The sequence below is a fragment of the Pleurodeles waltl genome, chromosome 9 (assembly GCF_031143425.1).
Source record: "Pleurodeles waltl isolate 20211129_DDA chromosome 9, aPleWal1.hap1.20221129, whole genome shotgun sequence".
NCBI classification, from domain to species: domain Eukaryota; kingdom Metazoa; phylum Chordata; class Amphibia; order Caudata; family Salamandridae; genus Pleurodeles; species Pleurodeles waltl.
In genome coordinates, this window is record NC_090448.1 from 57,402,876 (window position 1) to 57,422,052 (window position 19,177).

General features: G+C 46.1%; 1 protein-coding gene across 1 annotated transcript in view; it reads left to right on the top strand.

Moving 5' to 3' along the window:
- The window catches only part of TXNRD3 (thioredoxin reductase 3), a 136,010-nt gene that overhangs the window by 92,168 nt on the left and 24,665 nt on the right, over positions 1 to 19,177 (top strand). The window contains exons 12-13 of the mRNA XM_069206272.1: positions 16,433 to 16,589; positions 17,668 to 17,775. Coding sequence (XP_069062373.1) covers positions 16,433 to 16,589; positions 17,668 to 17,775 — 265 coding nt within the window. The remainder of the gene's footprint in view (positions 1 to 16,432; positions 16,590 to 17,667; positions 17,776 to 19,177) is intronic.

Consider the following 19,177-nt stretch of genomic DNA (forward strand, 5'->3'; position numbering starts at 1 on the left):
AAGATGCTGGAATTGGGAGTAATTGAGCGCTCTGACAGCCCCTGGGCTAGCCCAGTGGTCTTAGTCCCCAAACCTCACACCAAAGATGGAAAGAAGGAGATGAGGTTTTGTGTGGACTACAGAGGGCTCAACTCTGTCACCAAGACAGATGCCCATCCAATTCCAAGAGCTGATGAGCTCATTGATAAATTAGGTGCTGCCAAATTTCTAAGTACCTTTGACTTGACAGCAGGGTACTGGCAAATAAAAATGGCACCTGGAGCAAAAGAAAAGACAGCATTCTCCACACCTGATGGGCATTATCAGTTTACTGTTATGCCCTTTGGTTTAAAGAATGCCCCTGCCACCTTCCAAAGGTTGGTGAATCAAGTCCTTGCTGGCTTGGAGTCCTTTAGCACAGCTTATCTTGATGATATTGCTGTCTTTAGCTCCACCTGGCAGGATCACCTGGTCCACCTGAAGAAGGTTTTGAAGGCTCTGCAATCTGCAGGCCTCTCTATCAAGGCATCCAAATGCCAGATAGGGCAGGGAACTGTGGTTTACTTGGGCCACCTGGTAGGTGGAGGCCAAGTTCAGCCACTCCAACCCAAGATCCAGACTATTCTGGACTGGGTAGCTCCAAAAACCCAGACTCAAGTCAGGGCATTCCTTGGCTTGACTGGGTATTACAGGAGGTTTGTGAAGGGATATGGATCCATTGTGACAGCCCTCACTGAACTCACCTCCAAGAAAATGCCCAAGAAAGTAAACTGGACTGTGGAATGCCAACAGGCCTTTGACACCCTGAAACAGGCAATGTGCTCAGCACCAGTTCTCAAAGCTCCAGATTATTCTAAGCAGTTCATTGTGCAGACTGATGCCTCTGAACATGGGATAGGGGCAGTTTTGTCCCAAACAAATGATGATGGCCTTGACCAGCCTGTTGCTTTCATTAGCAGGAGGTTACTCCCCAGGGAGCAGCGTTGGAGTGCCATTGAGAGGGAGGCCTTTGCTGTGGTTTGGTCCCTGAAGAAGCTGAGACCATACCTCTTTGGGACTCACTTCCTAGTTCAAACTGACCACAGACCTCTCAAATGGCTGATGCAAATGAAAGGTGAAAATCCTAAACTGTTGAGGTGGTCCATCTCCCTACAGGGAATGGACTTTATAGTGGAACACAGACCTGGGACTGCCCATGCCAACGCAGATGGCCTTTCCAGGTTCTTCCACTTAGAAAATGAAGACTCTCTTGGGAAAGGTTAGTCTCATCCTCGTTCGTTTGGGGGGGGGTTGTGTAAGGAAATGCCTCCTTGGCATGGTTGCCCCCTGACTTTTTGCCTTTGCTGATGCTATGTTTACAATTGAAAGTGTGCTGAGGCCTGCTAACCAGGCCCCAGCACCAGTGTTCTTTCCCTAACCTGTACTTTTGTATCCACAATTGGCAGACCCTGGCATCCAGATAAGTCCCTTGTAACTGGTACTTCTAGTACCAAGGGCCCTGATGCCAAGGAAGGTCTCTAAGGGCTGCAGCATGTCTTATGCCACCCTGGAGACCTCTCACTCAGCACAGACACACTGCTTGCCAGCTTGTGTGTGCTAGTGAGGACAAAACGAGTAAGTCGACATGGCACTCCCCTCAGGGTGCCATGCCAGCCTCTCACTGCCTATGCAGTTTAGGTAAGACACCCCTCTAGCAGGCCTTACAGCCCTAAGGCAGGGTGCACTATACCATAGGTGAGGGTACCAGTGCATGAGCATGGTACCCCTACAGTGTCTAAACAAAACCTTAGACATTGTAAGTGCAGGGTAGCCATAAGAGTATATGGTCTGGGAGTCTGTCAAACACGAACTCCACAGCTCCATAATGGCTACACTGAAAACTGGGAAGTTTGGTATCAAACTTCTCAGCACAATAAATGCCCACTGATGCCAGTGTACATTTTATTGTAAAATACACCCCAGAGGGCACCTTAGAGGTGCCCCCTGAAACTTAACCGACTATCTGTGTAGGCTGACTAGTTTTAGCAGCCTGCCACAAACCGAGACATGTTGCTGGCCCCATGGGGAGAGTGCCTTTGTCACTCTGAGGCCAGTAACAAAGCCTGCACTGGGTGGAGATGCTAACACCTCCCCCAGGCAGGAATTGTCACACCTGGCGGTGAGCCTCAAAGGCTCACCTCCTTTGTGCCAACCCAGCAGGACACTCCAGCTAGTGGAGTTGCCCGCCCCCTCCGGCCCGGCCCCCACTTTTGGCGGCAAGGCCGGAGAAAATAATGAGAATAACAAGGAGGAGTCACTGGCCAGTCAGGACAGCCCCTAAGGTGTCCTGAGCTGAGGTGACTCTAACTTTTAGAAATCCTCCATCTTGCAGATGGAGGATTCCCCCAATAGGGTTAGGATTGTGACCCCCTCCCCTTGGGAGGAGGCACAAAGAGGGTGTACCCACCCTCAGGGCTAGTAGCCATTGGCTACTAACCCCCCAGACCTAAACACGCCCTTAAATTTAGCATTTAAGGGCTACCCTGAACCCTAGAAAATTAGATTCCTGCAACTACAAGAAGAAGGACTGCCTAGCTGAAAACCCCTGCAGAGGAAGACCAGAAGACGACAACTGCCTTGGCTCCAGAAACTCACCGGCCTGTCTCCTGCCTTCCAAAGATCCTGCGCCAGCGACGCCTTCCAAAGGGACCAGCGACCTCGACATCCTCTGAGGACTGCCCCTGCTTCGAAAAGACAAGAAACTCCCGAGGACAGCGGACCTGCTCCAAGAAAAGCTGCAACTTTGTTTCCAGCAGCTTTAAAGAACCCTGCAAGCTCCCCGCAAGAAGCGTGAGACTTGCAACACTGCACCCGGCGACCCCGACTCGGCTGGTGGAGATCCGACACCTCAGGAGGGACCCCAGGACTACTCTGATACTGTGAGTACCAAAACCTGTCCCCCCCTGAGCCCCCACAGCGCCGCCTGCAGAGGGAATCCCGAGGCTTCCCCTGACCGCGACTCTTTGAACCTAAAGTCCCGACGCCTGGGAGAGACCCTGCACCCGCAGCCCCCAGGACCTGAAGGACCGGACTTTCACTGGAGAAGTGACCCCCAGGAGTCCCTCTCCCTTGCCCAAGTGGAGGTTTCCCCGAGGAATCCCCCCCTTGCCTGCCTGCAGCGCTGAAGAGATCCCGAGATCTCTCATAGACTAACATTGCGAACCCGACGCCTGTTCCTACACTGCACCCGGCCGCCCCCGCGCTGCTGAGGGTGAAATTTCTGTGTGGACTTGTGTCCCCCCCGGTGCCCTACAAAACCCCCCTGGTCTGCCCTCCGAAGACGCGGGTACTTACCTGCAAGCAGACCGGAACCGGGGCACCCCCTTCTCTCCATTCTAGCCTATGTGTTTTGGGCACCACTTTGAACTCTGCACCTGACCGGCCCTGAGCTGCTGGTGTGGTGACTTTGGGGTTGCTCTGAACCCCCAACGGTGGGCTACCTTGGACCAAGAACTGAACCCTGTAAGTGTCTTACTTACCTGGTAAAACTAACCAAAACTTACCTCCCCCAGGAACTGTGAAAATTGCACTAAGTGTCCACTTTTAAAACAGCTATTTGTCAATAACTTGAAAAGTATACATGCAATTTTGATGATTGGAAGTTCCTAAAGTACTTACCTGCAATACCTTTCGAATGAGATATTACATGTAGAATTTGAACCTGTGGTTCTTAAAATAAACTAAGAAAAGATATTTTTCTATATAAAAACCTATTGGCTGGATTTGTCTCTGAGTGTGTGTACCTCATTTATTGTCTGTGTATGTACAACAAATGCTTAACACTACTCCTTGGATAAGCCTACTGCTCGACCACACTACCACAAAATAGAGCATTAGTATTATCTCTTTTTACCACTATTTTACCTCTAAGGGGAACCCTTGGACTCTGTGCATGCTATTCCTTACTTTGAAATAGCACATACAGAGCCAACTTCCTACATTGGTGGATCAGCGGTGGGGTACAAGACTTTGCATTTGCTGGACTACTCAGCCAATACCTGATCACACGACAAATTCCAAAATTGTCATTAGAAATTGATTTTTGCAATTTGAAAAGTTTTCTAAATTCTTAAAAGACCTGCTAGGGCCTTGTGTTAGATCCTGTCTAGCATTTCTTTTAGAGTTTAAAAGTTTGTAAAAGTTTGAATTAGATTCTAGAACCAGTTGTAGATTCTTAAAAAGTATTCCAACTTTTAGAAGCAAAATGTCTAGCACAGATGTGACTGTGGTGGAACTCGACACCACACCTTACCTCCATCTTAAGATGAGGGAGCTAAGGTCACTCTGTAAAATAAAGAAAATAACAATGGGCCCCAAACCTACCAAAATACAGCTCCAGGAGCTTTTGGCAGAGTTTGAAAAGGCCAACCCCTCTGAGGGTGGCAACTCAGAGGAAGAGGATAGTGACTTGGAGGACAATTCCCCCCTACCTGTCCTATCTAGGGAGAACAGGGTCCCTCAAACCCTGACTCCAAAAATAATAGTCAGAGATGCTGGTTCCCTCACAGGAGAGACCAACACCTCTGAAATCACTGAGGATAACCCCAGTGAAGAGGACATCCAGTTAGCCAGGATGGCCAAAAGATTGGCTTTGGAAAGACAGATCCTAGCCATAGAGAGGGAAAGACAAGAGATGGGCCTAGGACCCATCAATGGTGGCAGCAACATAAATAGGGTCAGAGATTCTCCTGACATGTTGAAAATCCCTAAAGGGATTGTAACTAAATATGAAGATGGTGATGACATCACCAAATGGTTCACAGCTTTTGAGAGGGCTTGTGTAACCAGAAAAGTGAACAGATCTCACTGGGGTGCTCTCCTTTGGGAAATGTTCACAGGAAAGTGTAGGGATAGACTCCTCACACTCTCTGGACAAGATGCAGAATCTTATGACCTCATGAAGGGTACCCTGATTGAGGGCTTTGGATTCTCCACTGAGGAGTACAGGATTAGGTTCAGGGGGGCTCAAAAATCCTCGAGCCAGACCTGGGTTGACTTTGTTGACTACTCAGTGAAAACACTAGATGGTTGGATTCAAGGCAGTGGTGTAAATAATTATGATGGGCTGTACAATTTATTTGTGAAAGAACACCTGTTAAGTAATTGTTTCAATGATAAACTGCATCAGCATCTGGTAGACCTAGGACCAATTTCTCCCCAAGAATTGGGAAAGAAGGCGGACCATTGGGTCAAGACAAGGGTGTCCAAGACTTCAACAGGGGGTGACCAAAAGAAAGGGGTCACAAAGACTCCCCAGGGGAAGGGTGATGAGACAACCAAAACTAAAAATAGTAAAGAGTCTTCTACAGGCCCCCAAAAACCTGCACAGGAGGGTGGGCCCAGAGCCTCTTCACAAAACAATGGGTACAAGGGTAAAAACTTTGATCCCAAAAAGGCCTGGTGTCATAGCTGTAAACAGCATGGACACCAAACTGGAGACAAGGCCTGTCCCAAGAAAGGTTCCACTCCAAACTCCCATCCAGGTAACACTGGTATGGCTAGTCTCCAAGTGGGATCAACAGTGTGCCCAGAGCAAATCAGGGTCCACACTGAAGCTACTCTAGTTTCTGAGGGTGGGGTGGATTTAGCCACACTAGCTGTCTGGCCGCCTAACATGCAAAAATACAGACAGCAGCTCTTAATTAATGGGACTAGAATAGAGGGCCTGAGGGATACAGGTGCCAGTGTCACCATGGTGACAGAGAAACTGGTTTCCCCTGGCCAATACCTAACTGGAAAAACTTACACAGTCACCAACGCTGACAATCAGAGAAAAGTACATCCCATGGCAATGGTTACTTTAGAATGGGGAGGGGTCAATGGCCTGAAACAGGTGGTGGTCTCCTCAAATATCCCAGTGGACTGTCTGCTTGGAAATGACCTGGAGTCCTCAGCATGGGCTGAGGTAGAACTAAAAACCCATGCAGCAATGCTGGGTATCCCTGAACTGGTGTGTGTGAAAACAAGAGCACAATGCAAGGCACAGGGTGAAAAAGTAGAGCTGGAGTCTGGAAAAATGGCCCAGCCTACCAAGAGAACAGGAAAGTCAGTTGGGAAACCAACTGCAACACAGCAAAAGAAAGGGAACCTCTCTTCTCAGGAAGAAGTTCTGCCCTCTGAGGGAACTGAGCCTTTGGAGCTTGAACCTTACCAGGTTGAGCTCTTAGGCCCAGGGGGACCCTCCAGGGAGGAGCTGTGTAAGGGACAAGAAACCTGTCCCTCTCTTGAAGGCCTTAGGCAGCAAGCTGCTGAAGAGTCCAAAGGCAAGAAAAATGGAACGCATAGGGTCTATTGGGAAGATGGACTCCTGTACACTGAGGCCAGAGACCCCAAACCTGGTGCCACTAGGAGAGTGGTAGTGCCTCAGCTGTTCAGAGAGTTCATCCTAACATTGGCCCATGACATTCCCCTTGCTGGACATTTGGGACAAACCAAGACGTGGGAGAGGTTAGTCAACCACTTCTACTGGCCCAATATGTCCAACATGGTTAAGGAGTTTTGCCTCTCCTGCCCCACCTGTCAAGCCAGTGGTAAGACAGGTGGGCATCCAAAGGCCCCCCTCATTCCACTTCCAGTGGTGGGGGTTCCCTTTGAAAGAGTGGGTGTGGACATAGTTGGTCCACTAGAACCTCCCACAGCCTCAGGAAATATGTATATCCTGGTAGTAGTGGATCATGCTACCAGGTATCCTGAAGCTATTCCCCTTAGGTCGACTACTGCCCCTGCAGTAGCCAAGGCCCTCATTGGTATCTTTACCAGAGTGGGTTTCCCTAAGGAGGTGGTGTCTGACAGAGGTACCAACTTCATGTCAGCATACCTAAAGCACATGTGGAATGAGTGTGGGGTGACTTATAAATTCACTACCCCATACCATCCACAAACTAATGGCTTAGTTGAGAGATTCAACAAGACATTAAAGGGCATGATCATGGGGCTCCCAGAAAAACTCAAAAGGAGATGGGATGTCCTCTTGCCATGCCTGCTTTTCGCTTACAGAGAGGTGCCACAGAAGGGAGTAGGATTCTCACCCTTTGAACTTCTGTTTGGTCATCCTGTAAGGGGACCACTTGCCCTTGTTAAAGAAGGCTGGGAGAGACCTCTCCATGAGCCTAAACAGGACATAGTGGACTATGTACTTGGCCTTCGCTCTAGAATGGCAGAGTACATGGAAAAGGCAACCAAAAACCTTGAGGCCAGCCAACAGCTCCAGAAGTTTTGGTATGACCAAAAGGCTGCACTGGTTGAGTTCCAACCAGGGCAGAAAGTCTGGGTTCTGGAGCCTGTGGCTCCCAGGGCACTCCAGGACAAATGGAGTGGCCCTTACCCAGTACTAGAGAGGAAGAGTCAGGTCACCTACTTGGTGGACCTGGGCACAAGCAGGAGCCCCAAGAGGGTGATCCATGTAAACCGCCTTAAGCTCTTCCACGACAGGGCTGATGTCAATCTGTTGATGGTAACAGATGAGGATCAGGAGGCAGAGAGTGAACCTCTCCCTGATCTTCTGTCATCAGACCCAAAAGATGGTACAGTAGATGGAGTGATCTACTCAGACACCCTCTCTGGCCAACAGCAAGCTGATTGTAGGAGAGTCCTACAACAGTTTCCTGAACTCTTCTCCTTAACCCCTGGTCAGACACACCTGTGTACCCATGATGTGGACACAGGGGACAGCATGCCTGTCAAGAACAAAATCTTTAGACAGTCTGACCATGTTAAGGAAAGCATCAAGGTGGAAGTCCACAAGATGCTGGAATTGGGAGTAATTGAGCGCTCTGACAGCCCCTGGGCTAGCCCAGTGGTCTTAGTCCCCAAACCTCACACCAAAGATGGAAAGAAGGAGATGAGGTTTTGTGTGGACTACAGAGGGCTCAACTCTGTCACCAAGACAGATGCCCATCCAATTCCAAGAGCTGATGAGCTCATTGATAAATTAGGTGCTGCCAAATTTCTAAGTACCTTTGACTTGACAGCAGGGTACTGGCAAATAAAAATGGCACCTGGAGCAAAAGAAAAGACAGCATTCTCCACACCTGATGGGCATTATCAGTTTACTGTTATGCCCTTTGGTTTAAAGAATGCCCCTGCCACCTTCCAAAGGTTGGTGAATCAAGTCCTTGCTGGCTTGGAGTCCTTTAGCACAGCTTATCTTGATGATATTGCTGTCTTTAGCTCCACCTGGCAGGATCACCTGGTCCACCTGAAGAAGGTTTTGAAGGCTCTGCAATCTGCAGGCCTCTCTATCAAGGCATCCAAATGCCAGATAGGGCAGGGAACTGTGGTTTACTTGGGCCACCTGGTAGGTGGAGGCCAAGTTCAGCCACTCCAACCCAAGATCCAGACTATTCTGGACTGGGTAGCTCCAAAAACCCAGACTCAAGTCAGGGCATTCCTTGGCTTGACTGGGTATTACAGGAGGTTTGTGAAGGGATATGGATCCATTGTGACAGCCCTCACTGAACTCACCTCCAAGAAAATGCCCAAGAAAGTAAACTGGACTGTGGAATGCCAACAGGCCTTTGACACCCTGAAACAGGCAATGTGCTCAGCACCAGTTCTCAAAGCTCCAGATTATTCTAAGCAGTTCATTGTGCAGACTGATGCCTCTGAACATGGGATAGGGGCAGTTTTGTCCCAAACAAATGATGATGGCCTTGACCAGCCTGTTGCTTTCATTAGCAGGAGGTTACTCCCCAGGGAGCAGCGTTGGAGTGCCATTGAGAGGGAGGCCTTTGCTGTGGTTTGGTCCCTGAAGAAGCTGAGACCATACCTCTTTGGGACTCACTTCCTAGTTCAAACTGACCACAGACCTCTCAAATGGCTGATGCAAATGAAAGGTGAAAATCCTAAACTGTTGAGGTGGTCCATCTCCCTACAGGGAATGGACTTTATAGTGGAACACAGACCTGGGACTGCCCATGCCAACGCAGATGGCCTTTCCAGGTTCTTCCACTTAGAAAATGAAGACTCTCTTGGGAAAGGTTAGTCTCATCCTCGTTCGTTTGGGGGGGGGTTGTGTAAGGAAATGCCTCCTTGGCATGGTTGCCCCCTGACTTTTTGCCTTTGCTGATGCTATGTTTACAATTGAAAGTGTGCTGAGGCCTGCTAACCAGGCCCCAGCACCAGTGTTCTTTCCCTAACCTGTACTTTTGTATCCACAATTGGCAGACCCTGGCATCCAGATAAGTCCCTTGTAACTGGTACTTCTAGTACCAAGGGCCCTGATGCCAAGGAAGGTCTCTAAGGGCTGCAGCATGTCTTATGCCACCCTGGAGACCTCTCACTCAGCACAGACACACTGCTTGCCAGCTTGTGTGTGCTAGTGAGGACAAAACGAGTAAGTCGACATGGCACTCCCCTCAGGGTGCCATGCCAGCCTCTCACTGCCTATGCAGTTTAGGTAAGACACCCCTCTAGCAGGCCTTACAGCCCTAAGGCAGGGTGCACTATACCATAGGTGAGGGTACCAGTGCATGAGCATGGTACCCCTACAGTGTCTAAACAAAACCTTAGACATTGTAAGTGCAGGGTAGCCATAAGAGTATATGGTCTGGGAGTCTGTCAAACACGAACTCCACAGCTCCATAATGGCTACACTGAAAACTGGGAAGTTTGGTATCAAACTTCTCAGCACAATAAATGCCCACTGATGCCAGTGTACATTTTATTGTAAAATACACCCCAGAGGGCACCTTAGAGGTGCCCCCTGAAACTTAACCGACTATCTGTGTAGGCTGACTAGTTTTAGCAGCCTGCCACAAACCGAGACATGTTGCTGGCCCCATGGGGAGAGTGCCTTTGTCACTCTGAGGCCAGTAACAAAGCCTGCACTGGGTGGAGATGCTAACACCTCCCCCAGGCAGGAATTGTCACACCTGGCGGTGAGCCTCAAAGGCTCACCTCCTTTGTGCCAACCCAGCAGGACACTCCAGCTAGTGGAGTTGCCCGCCCCCTCCGGCCCGGCCCCCACTTTTGGCGGCAAGGCCGGAGAAAATAATGAGAATAACAAGGAGGAGTCACTGGCCAGTCAGGACAGCCCCTAAGGTGTCCTGAGCTGAGGTGACTCTAACTTTTAGAAATCCTCCATCTTGCAGATGGAGGATTCCCCCAATAGGGTTAGGATTGTGACCCCCTCCCCTTGGGAGGAGGCACAAAGAGGGTGTACCCACCCTCAGGGCTAGTAGCCATTGGCTACTAACCCCCCAGACCTAAACACGCCCTTAAATTTAGCATTTAAGGGCTACCCTGAACCCTAGAAAATTAGATTCCTGCAACTACAAGAAGAAGGACTGCCTAGCTGAAAACCCCTGCAGAGGAAGACCAGAAGACGACAACTGCCTTGGCTCCAGAAACTCACCGGCCTGTCTCCTGCCTTCCAAAGATCCTGCGCCAGCGACGCCTTCCAAAGGGACCAGCGACCTCGACATCCTCTGAGGACTGCCCCTGCTTCGAAAAGACAAGAAACTCCCGAGGACAGCGGACCTGCTCCAAGAAAAGCTGCAACTTTGTTTCCAGCAGCTTTAAAGAACCCTGCAAGCTCCCCGCAAGAAGCGTGAGACTTGCAACACTGCACCCGGCGACCCCGACTCGGCTGGTGGAGATCCGACACCTCAGGAGGGACCCCAGGACTACTCTGATACTGTGAGTACCAAAACCTGTCCCCCCCTGAGCCCCCACAGCGCCGCCTGCAGAGGGAATCCCGAGGCTTCCCCTGACCGCGACTCTTTGAACCTAAAGTCCCGACGCCTGGGAGAGACCCTGCACCCGCAGCCCCCAGGACCTGAAGGACCGGACTTTCACTGGAGAAGTGACCCCCAGGAGTCCCTCTCCCTTGCCCAAGTGGAGGTTTCCCCGAGGAATCCCCCCCTTGCCTGCCTGCAGCGCTGAAGAGATCCCGAGATCTCTCATAGACTAACATTGCGAACCCGACGCCTGTTCCTACACTGCACCCGGCCGCCCCCGCGCTGCTGAGGGTGAAATTTCTGTGTGGACTTGTGTCCCCCCCGGTGCCCTACAAAACCCCCCTGGTCTGCCCTCCGAAGACGCGGGTACTTACCTGCAAGCAGACCGGAACCGGGGCACCCCCTTCTCTCCATTCTAGCCTATGTGTTTTGGGCACCACTTTGAACTCTGCACCTGACCGGCCCTGAGCTGCTGGTGTGGTGACTTTGGGGTTGCTCTGAACCCCCAACGGTGGGCTACCTTGGACCAAGAACTGAACCCTGTAAGTGTCTTACTTACCTGGTAAAACTAACCAAAACTTACCTCCCCCAGGAACTGTGAAAATTGCACTAAGTGTCCACTTTTAAAACAGCTATTTGTCAATAACTTGAAAAGTATACATGCAATTTTGATGATTGGAAGTTCCTAAAGTACTTACCTGCAATACCTTTCGAATGAGATATTACATGTAGAATTTGAACCTGTGGTTCTTAAAATAAACTAAGAAAAGATATTTTTCTATATAAAAACCTATTGGCTGGATTTGTCTCTGAGTGTGTGTACCTCATTTATTGTCTGTGTATGTACAACAAATGCTTAACACTACTCCTTGGATAAGCCTACTGCTCGACCACACTACCACAAAATAGAGCATTAGTATTATCTCTTTTTACCACTATTTTACCTCTAAGGGGAACCCTTGGACTCTGTGCATGCTATTCCTTACTTTGAAATAGCACATACAGAGCCAACTTCCTACACTTACCAGTTGGCTAACAAACTACTTGCTAGACCTAAAGCGCATTCCACAAGAGGAAAAGCGGCTACTGCTGCCCTCCTTAACAATGTTCCAATATCTGAAATTTGTAAGGCTGCTACATGGAAGTCTGTACATACATTTACTAGACATTACTGTTTGGACTCCGATGCAAGAGCAGACGCCCAAGTGGGGCAAGCCTCTCTGAGAAATTTGTTTGCATGATACATATCTATTCCTGCACTTCTATTGGACAGTCCGCAGAGTTTAGGGATGGGCTTGCTAATCTATTCAATGTTTATGACTATTGATGAGGATCCCCTGGAAGAGAAGGATAAGTTACTTACCTGTAAATCCTAGTTCTCTTCCAGGGGTATCCTCATCAAAGTCATAAACAACCCACCCTCCTCCCCGGACGCACGTCTCCTAGAAGTGCAGGACAGACTATCTTTCGAATCGGCTACACAGATTGTCACCGTAAAAAAGTACTGACCTAACTGTGAACCAACTGTCACCTCTCCTTCACCCTTGAGGCATGGTGGGATACTGGAGGTGCTCAGGGTCTTAAAGGCACAGTGCCAAAGTTTTTATGGTTCTCCTGTGTTAACCTGCATGCAGCCTATTGGCTAAGAATGCTCCATTGTTTTTCAATGTAGTTTTTTTTTCTCTTTTTCTCTAGTGATTACTACTGCTTATTTCCCTAAGCCCACTTTTGGGGCTTGGGTAGATATTTATACTCTATTGTAATTTTATAAAGATTTAAAAAAAAAAAAAAAAAAATCATAGAAATAAGCATTTTAGCCTGTTTATGATTATAGCCTGCATTGCTGTTTTACACATGTATGAGTTTAGTATAAAAAATTTGTCTACTAAAAATGCTATATATATATTTTTCGTGCATATTTCATACTTTATATGTGTGTATTTGATATATGCTCCGGGGTCCCCGCACAAGGGCGGGAATATTCAATGTTTATGACTTTGAGGATACCCCTGGAAGAGAACTAGGATTTACAGGTAAGTAACTTATCCTTTTCTTCCTTATAATATATGGTCTCACCAGAACCATTCTCAGAAACCACTTAAATTCTTGGTGTGGTGCTCTTTTTCATATAAGAGGAAGGATGTTTGTAAACCTGAAGAATAGAATTAGAATCTGTATTCTAAAATTAAACACCCCAAGAAGCAGTTGACTCTTGTTGCAATAACATAAAAAATAAAAAAACACTTACTTAGAATACTTAGAAACATTCAGCAAGGATCTAGTCCTCTTTCCCTTAATTAACTACCTAAAGTGTGGAATAAAATGTTGCCTGAAATTTCTCCTTTTTAGGGTCGAGCCTGGGTTGCATGCGCTCGCGCATGCGTTTTGCAGCGAGACGCTTTAGGGTTTAGAAAAGGGCTCAGAGCCCTGTTGACAACACGTCAGTGTTTTTCATTGGGTCGTGGGCTTTCCTAGTAAAATCTGCTTGCTTTCATTAGTCGAAGGCATGCATACGTAATGCCTTTTCCGGTGGCTAGCCCTCCTCGAGTGCCGCGACCAAGTACAGAAAACATGCGAGGCTTGCTGTTTTCTGTCGGATCGTGGACTACTTTTTCTCTATTTTCCTAGCGCGATTTCACTTGCCAGAAGTCGAGCGCTTTACTCAGTTAATTTCACTTTTTCGGGTTACGTACATAAAAGCACTTTTGCCGATAGATGAAAAGTCAGGTTAGGAGTTTACAACGCGATCAGCTCTAACACGAGCAAACGCGAGACCCGTTGCTTTGCAAATGCTTGTTGTATATTACTGTCAATCTACGAAAACCAGAGCAGAAGAAGGAATAGCCATGTTTAGTATTTCTTTGAACCTATATTCAATTGTGGTTCATGTCCTTTCATTTTGGCTGCTGGCTTTCGCAGCAGGCAGCGTGACATCAGTGATTAGCTGTAATAGTACACAGTAAAAACAAAACTGTGGGTACAAAATGTTTTTTTCTATATTTTTCGTAATTATAGTCCAAACGATAAACTTTGAAGTCAGTGAGCATGTTGACAGTTTCTCATTGTGTTTGATTATTTTAAGAGTCTCTCTGAGAGTAAGTTGCCTGTCCGGGTGTAATTAAACGTGCAATCATGAATCATGTTCCTTTAACATAGTGATTCAGCAGTTTTACTAATGTACAATGAATGTCTCAGCAGTTGTTGCATTGAGAAGAGACCTACACAGAACACTTTCCCTAAGGAATTAATCCTTCAGTACCGAATCGTTTAGTGGTTCTTGAAGACAGTTCTGTACCCAAATTGAATTAGTCTTTTTGACTAGATTTTATGTTTTAGCCCAACTGTTCAACATTATGCTGGCCAGTCTGTGTGTTATTGATAAACTTTTTAAGCCCTGGTGCTTTCTGCCTAAATAGCAAGGTTTTAAGGTGTGGCTATTCCTTTAACTAGCTTTCTGTACATAATTTGCGTTTTTTTTTTCTTGTTTTTTTTTTTGTTGTAACTAGGTTCCATAATAGGATCATTTTGTGAACACCATGATGGTATTTATTTGTAGTTAGCTTATTTCTGATTCATTCCCTGCCTGCAATCTAATATCTGTAATGGAAAGATGGAAAGTGTGGCGTTCCTAACGCCCACAAAAATGCTGAGTTCATTTTGGCTGGCCACTGCCTAAGATGACAGGTTTTGTCACTTTCGTCATTACCAACATGTGACCTTACTTAAAGTTAATCGTGGATAGATCTTGCATCCTTTTTGCTATGTTAATTAGTTCTCCCCTATTTTCAAAACCTGAGGTTAAGTCATTGGTCAAACTTATTTAAACCCCAAAGATTTAATTATCTAGCTGCCACTCAGTCCAAGAGCTGATTTCTGTCTCGAGGAGCTGTCCTGAAGGTGTCCCCGACTAAATGCACACATTCTCGCTCCCCCAGCTGATCTAGCTGTGTTCAGAGGTATGATGTGTGATCCAAATTGAGAAACTAGAAAGGTAGACTTGCTATTTAAAGCTGTGCCTACAATTTAGTATAGTGCTTAGAAATAAAGTTGGTGTTGGGATGTGAGGAAGAGCTTCACTCGTTTAACATGCCTAACTGCTCAAGTGCTTTTAGATTCTCTGATTACTGTTCATGTTTTATGTACTAGACTGAGGATTGTAAAATATACATTCGGAATGTCCCCGTTTCTTAATGCTGTCGTTGAGTGTTCAAGTGAAAACGTGTTTGGGTTGCCACTGTGTCCCTGAAATTTGAATGGGAGGAATGGTAACCTGAAATCACTGCCTACTCAAGATTGCTCAGTGTCTGTGTCAGGGCTGTGATCCAACTGTTTTTTCTAGTTCTGTGTTAGTGCATTGAATTAAGTCCTTACCCCAGAAGGTTAGAAAGCCGACCCCTGCAGTTCTAGGGGGAGGGGAGGGGATATATCCCCAGAATTAATGTAAATCATTGGTTTTCTTCACAAAACTTCATCCTTTCCCGGTCCTCTCCATCCTAGCTAAGATGACTCTTGGCTCCTAAGGACGTGCATATTCTCTTGCCTAGGATCCCAGCTATGTAATGGTGCTAAGTATGGCCTTTTGTAGGTCATGGTGCTAATTTGATTTGGATGCTAAACAGGCGAGGGACTCATAAATGCAAACTGAAAGTAGCACTTGCAAATCCGAACAGCATGAATTGTAATGTTTTATGTATGTTAACCACAACCCAGGTCTGCAGGGTTAAGTAAATGGGGAAACTGAACCGAATGTTTGTTCACCGCCTCAGCGTCCCTATCCAAAATGTTGAGGTGAACCCGTTTTGAAACCCTGCAGAGAGTAAAACTCGGCTCTTTACTACCCTATGCCTGATTGAGGTTGACTTCAATCATGGAGGTGTTTCTCTGAAAGGTTCCGAGTGACCGCATGGATCACTATAGCCCTCGTCTGTGATACCACTTTGAACCCTATTCCACAACATACCCATTGTGAGTCTTTGCAGTTTTAAATTGCACAGGAATGTCGTGCCACCCCTCCCCACATCTGCTTATTTTGTAACACTGCTTTCACCCTTGAACTGTCCTCATTGACAGGCTGACAGAAGGGTAAGATCCAGTATTTTAAATAAATTGCCTGGTATCCCGTCCCTATAACCCACCCTGGTAAATCCCCGACAGTATTTAAACTTACTTTCTGTGTTTCCATCAAACATTTCTTTGCATTTCTCCTGACACCATCCTCTATGCTTTCCCTCCTCTCTTTGCAGATAATCCACCCTCTGTCTTGCAACTTAAAAGATTATACCGAGCCAGCCAAGCACAGGGTACTTAATATTCGGCAGGATTTTCAAGCCTACTGCAAATTTCAGTCATATTTGCCTGCGTTCCAGCGGTCCCTGCAGACCCAGGAATGGTGGCAAGATGCGTCCATTGAATGGACTTTCCCTAGTTTCCTCTGGTTTATAGGATCCTGTGTCAAGGTGCAGAGAGGTGGTGCCTACTTTTTGTAAATGGAATTAGCAGCAGCCATTACCAATGTTTTGTTTGCAAATGAATGTTTTGCTGCGTGTGGCTGTGGTTTGGTGGTCCTACTAGTGCTACGGTGTGGCTCTGGTGGCGTGTTGCCTGGTGAAATTCTATGAGGACTGTCTACTGGTCACCAATTATGTGGTTTCACAGTTCTCAATAGGTGCAGAGGAGCGACATGCTAAGGCATGGAGCACCATTCTATCTTTTAATCCTCTAATTTTTAATTCTAGAAATGGTAAAGTCCCAGTTAATGATGAAGAGCAAACGAATGTTCCCCATGTGTATGCCATCGGAGATATTTTGGATGGGAAGCTAGAGCTCACGCCAGTTGCTATTCAGGCAGGCAGGCTCCTGGCACGCAGGCTGTTTGGTGGCTCCACTATAAAGGTAAAACTTGTGTCTGTTTATTCTCGGTGCTTCTTTAATGTTTTATTTCTAAATGTTTCTCAGTATTAAGATTTCTGTTTTTATACACTCTCCCTCTCCTCCCCCAAGCCCCTACCCAGTGGCCATGCAAGTTTTCTTCTTCTGCTGGTTATTCCTATACAGCAGGCTCTGCATGTGGCAAAAGCCTGAGGAATTTTGTGTTGAAGACTTAAAAAAAAAAATAAAAAAAAAAATGAAGCAAACTGGATTAGGAATTTTGTCAGTGAGATCTATACTTAGATCTACTTCTACCTCCCTTGTACCCTGCAACTTTCTGTCAGTTGAACTCCGTAAACAATTACGCAAACATTTTTGCATATCTGAATTTTGCAGACATGGGTCATATCGGTATCCCTGAGTAAGCGCATCTTGAGCTTAGTAGTAGTAAGTAATTGGGTGCTGCACTGTACTTAAAGTCCAATGTAATATGGTATAACCCAGGGGTCCTTTTTGTAATCAGCTACTTATTTTCAGTGAAAATCATTTCAAGTTACTGATATTATTGATGTTTTAATAGTGCGCATATGAGACAATGTTACGTTATTGGCTACCCAAGAAAGATTACTAGCAGTGATCACCTTAGTGCATCAGGCAGGGTTGCCAGCATTAATATATAAAATAATCTTTAATAATATGGAATATACATGGCTAATATGACAGCCATAGCTGGAAAGCCCCTGGCACCAAGGTAGTAATAGCAATATTTCTCCTACACTGCATAATATAGCACTTTGAGCTTTAAGTATACTTACGAAAATCAATCGGGATTTTCTCCAACATCCGTGTTTGTCTCAAATGTAGGTTTTTCAATTTTGGGATACATGTAAAAAATTCAGCAAAGCAAAGACGCATATTTTAGTTGAGTGGACGAAACACAGGAAAGCTACTTGTAGGTAGCTGGAGATCTACCAGCAGCTCACGAGCTACTCGATGGAGTAGCCTGGTATAACCTGAACTTTTTCTGAGCACATTATATTTATTTTCATACGAGGAATGAAACTGTTTCTTTTTTATTTATTTATTTTTCTCCCAATTTCAGTGCGACTATGTCAATGTTCCAACTACTGTTTTTACTCCAATGGAATATGGCTGTTGTGGATTATCTGAGGATCGAGCCATTGAACAGTTCGGAGAGAAAAATTTGGAGGTGAGAATCGGATTTAAAAAGAATCAAAGTTCTTTGGTGGCAATCGAACTTTTTTTTTATTTTTTTTATTGCTCCCTAAAAATATCTGTATACTTAATAATAGTTATCCTGCTTTGAACCTGTCCTAGTTTCCAGAAATTTAGCACAGATGTGCCCTTCCCACAAACTCCAGCATTTTCTTTTTGTTTTGTGGGCACCGGTGCATCATTCATTAGTAACGAATTTTCAAGTATGTGTATACATTTGTCGTGCTATATAGATTTTTCTGTAGGTCATTCTCACTTGTGCTTTATGGATTTTTTTTTTTTTTTTTTTTTTTGCTTATCTCCCACTGTGTTCCTTGTCTCATGAATTGTATTCTTTATAAAGCTTTCTTTGTTAGTGTGTCCTTCTCAATGGACCTGTTGCCTAAGTAGGTGGGGGAGCTTGCATACAAAAATAGAAGTTTCTAGGGGTAGAATTTGGTTACTTCCTCCTGAAAGTATGTCCTTGTCTTTACTGTTCCCTTATGTCGCAGTCTGGCTGGGAATTGAAGACAGAAAAATCATTTACTAAAAAGAACAATCACGGATGCATATATTTTTCTATGCAATTCATCCCTGCTATGTTTGCGTTAGCACTGAAGCCCATTTCCTGTTGACACCTATCTGTAAGAACGTACATGGCGACTTCTAGTGCCTCTTCATTTTTTGCTGTTCTTGTACAGTCGCCTCTTGTAAGAGGCAGGCCTTCCACATACTCTATTCAAGTTTAGATTTGCTCCCTGTGTCTGGTATATGGTTTCCCAACATTTTGTCTTAATGACATCACCCGGGTATACTCTGGAACCAATCGATACTAAAACCACCTTCATTTTATAACGAGAAAAGTTTCCCCACTGAATTGGACCTGCACTCAGTCGCAAGACTAAAGGTGTCTTGCATAAGAGAAATTTGTGACTTCCAGCAGTTTGTCGGTAGCACTTATCAATATGGGATTTGTCTTTTCCTATGTTTCATGGCCCTCAACTAACTGCTGGTTCAGTTTACAACAGGCCCACACTTGACTATCTTTGAGCACATGATTTGGTTGTAAGGCATGTAGTTCTTTGTTACCAGGTGACCGGCCAGCTCACACTGGATTTTGTATGGATGTGCTCGTGCCAAGGAACCTTGCAAAATGGGATTAATACAGTCTCTATAGACTGTTAGGGCTAAATCTACAAAGGAGGTGGAATAGGCCTCTGACGGACTCCCCGAAGCCTAATGTAGAGTTAGTTGCTTCTTAGTTTCTTGATACCAGCTTCATATTGGTCGTCTGGCACTAATGCAGCTGCACAGTCTTTCCCAAAAAGCACTATGCTTCTGCTACTACACCACATTGGTACTTGAGACTTTTATAGCCCATTCAACACAGCAGATTG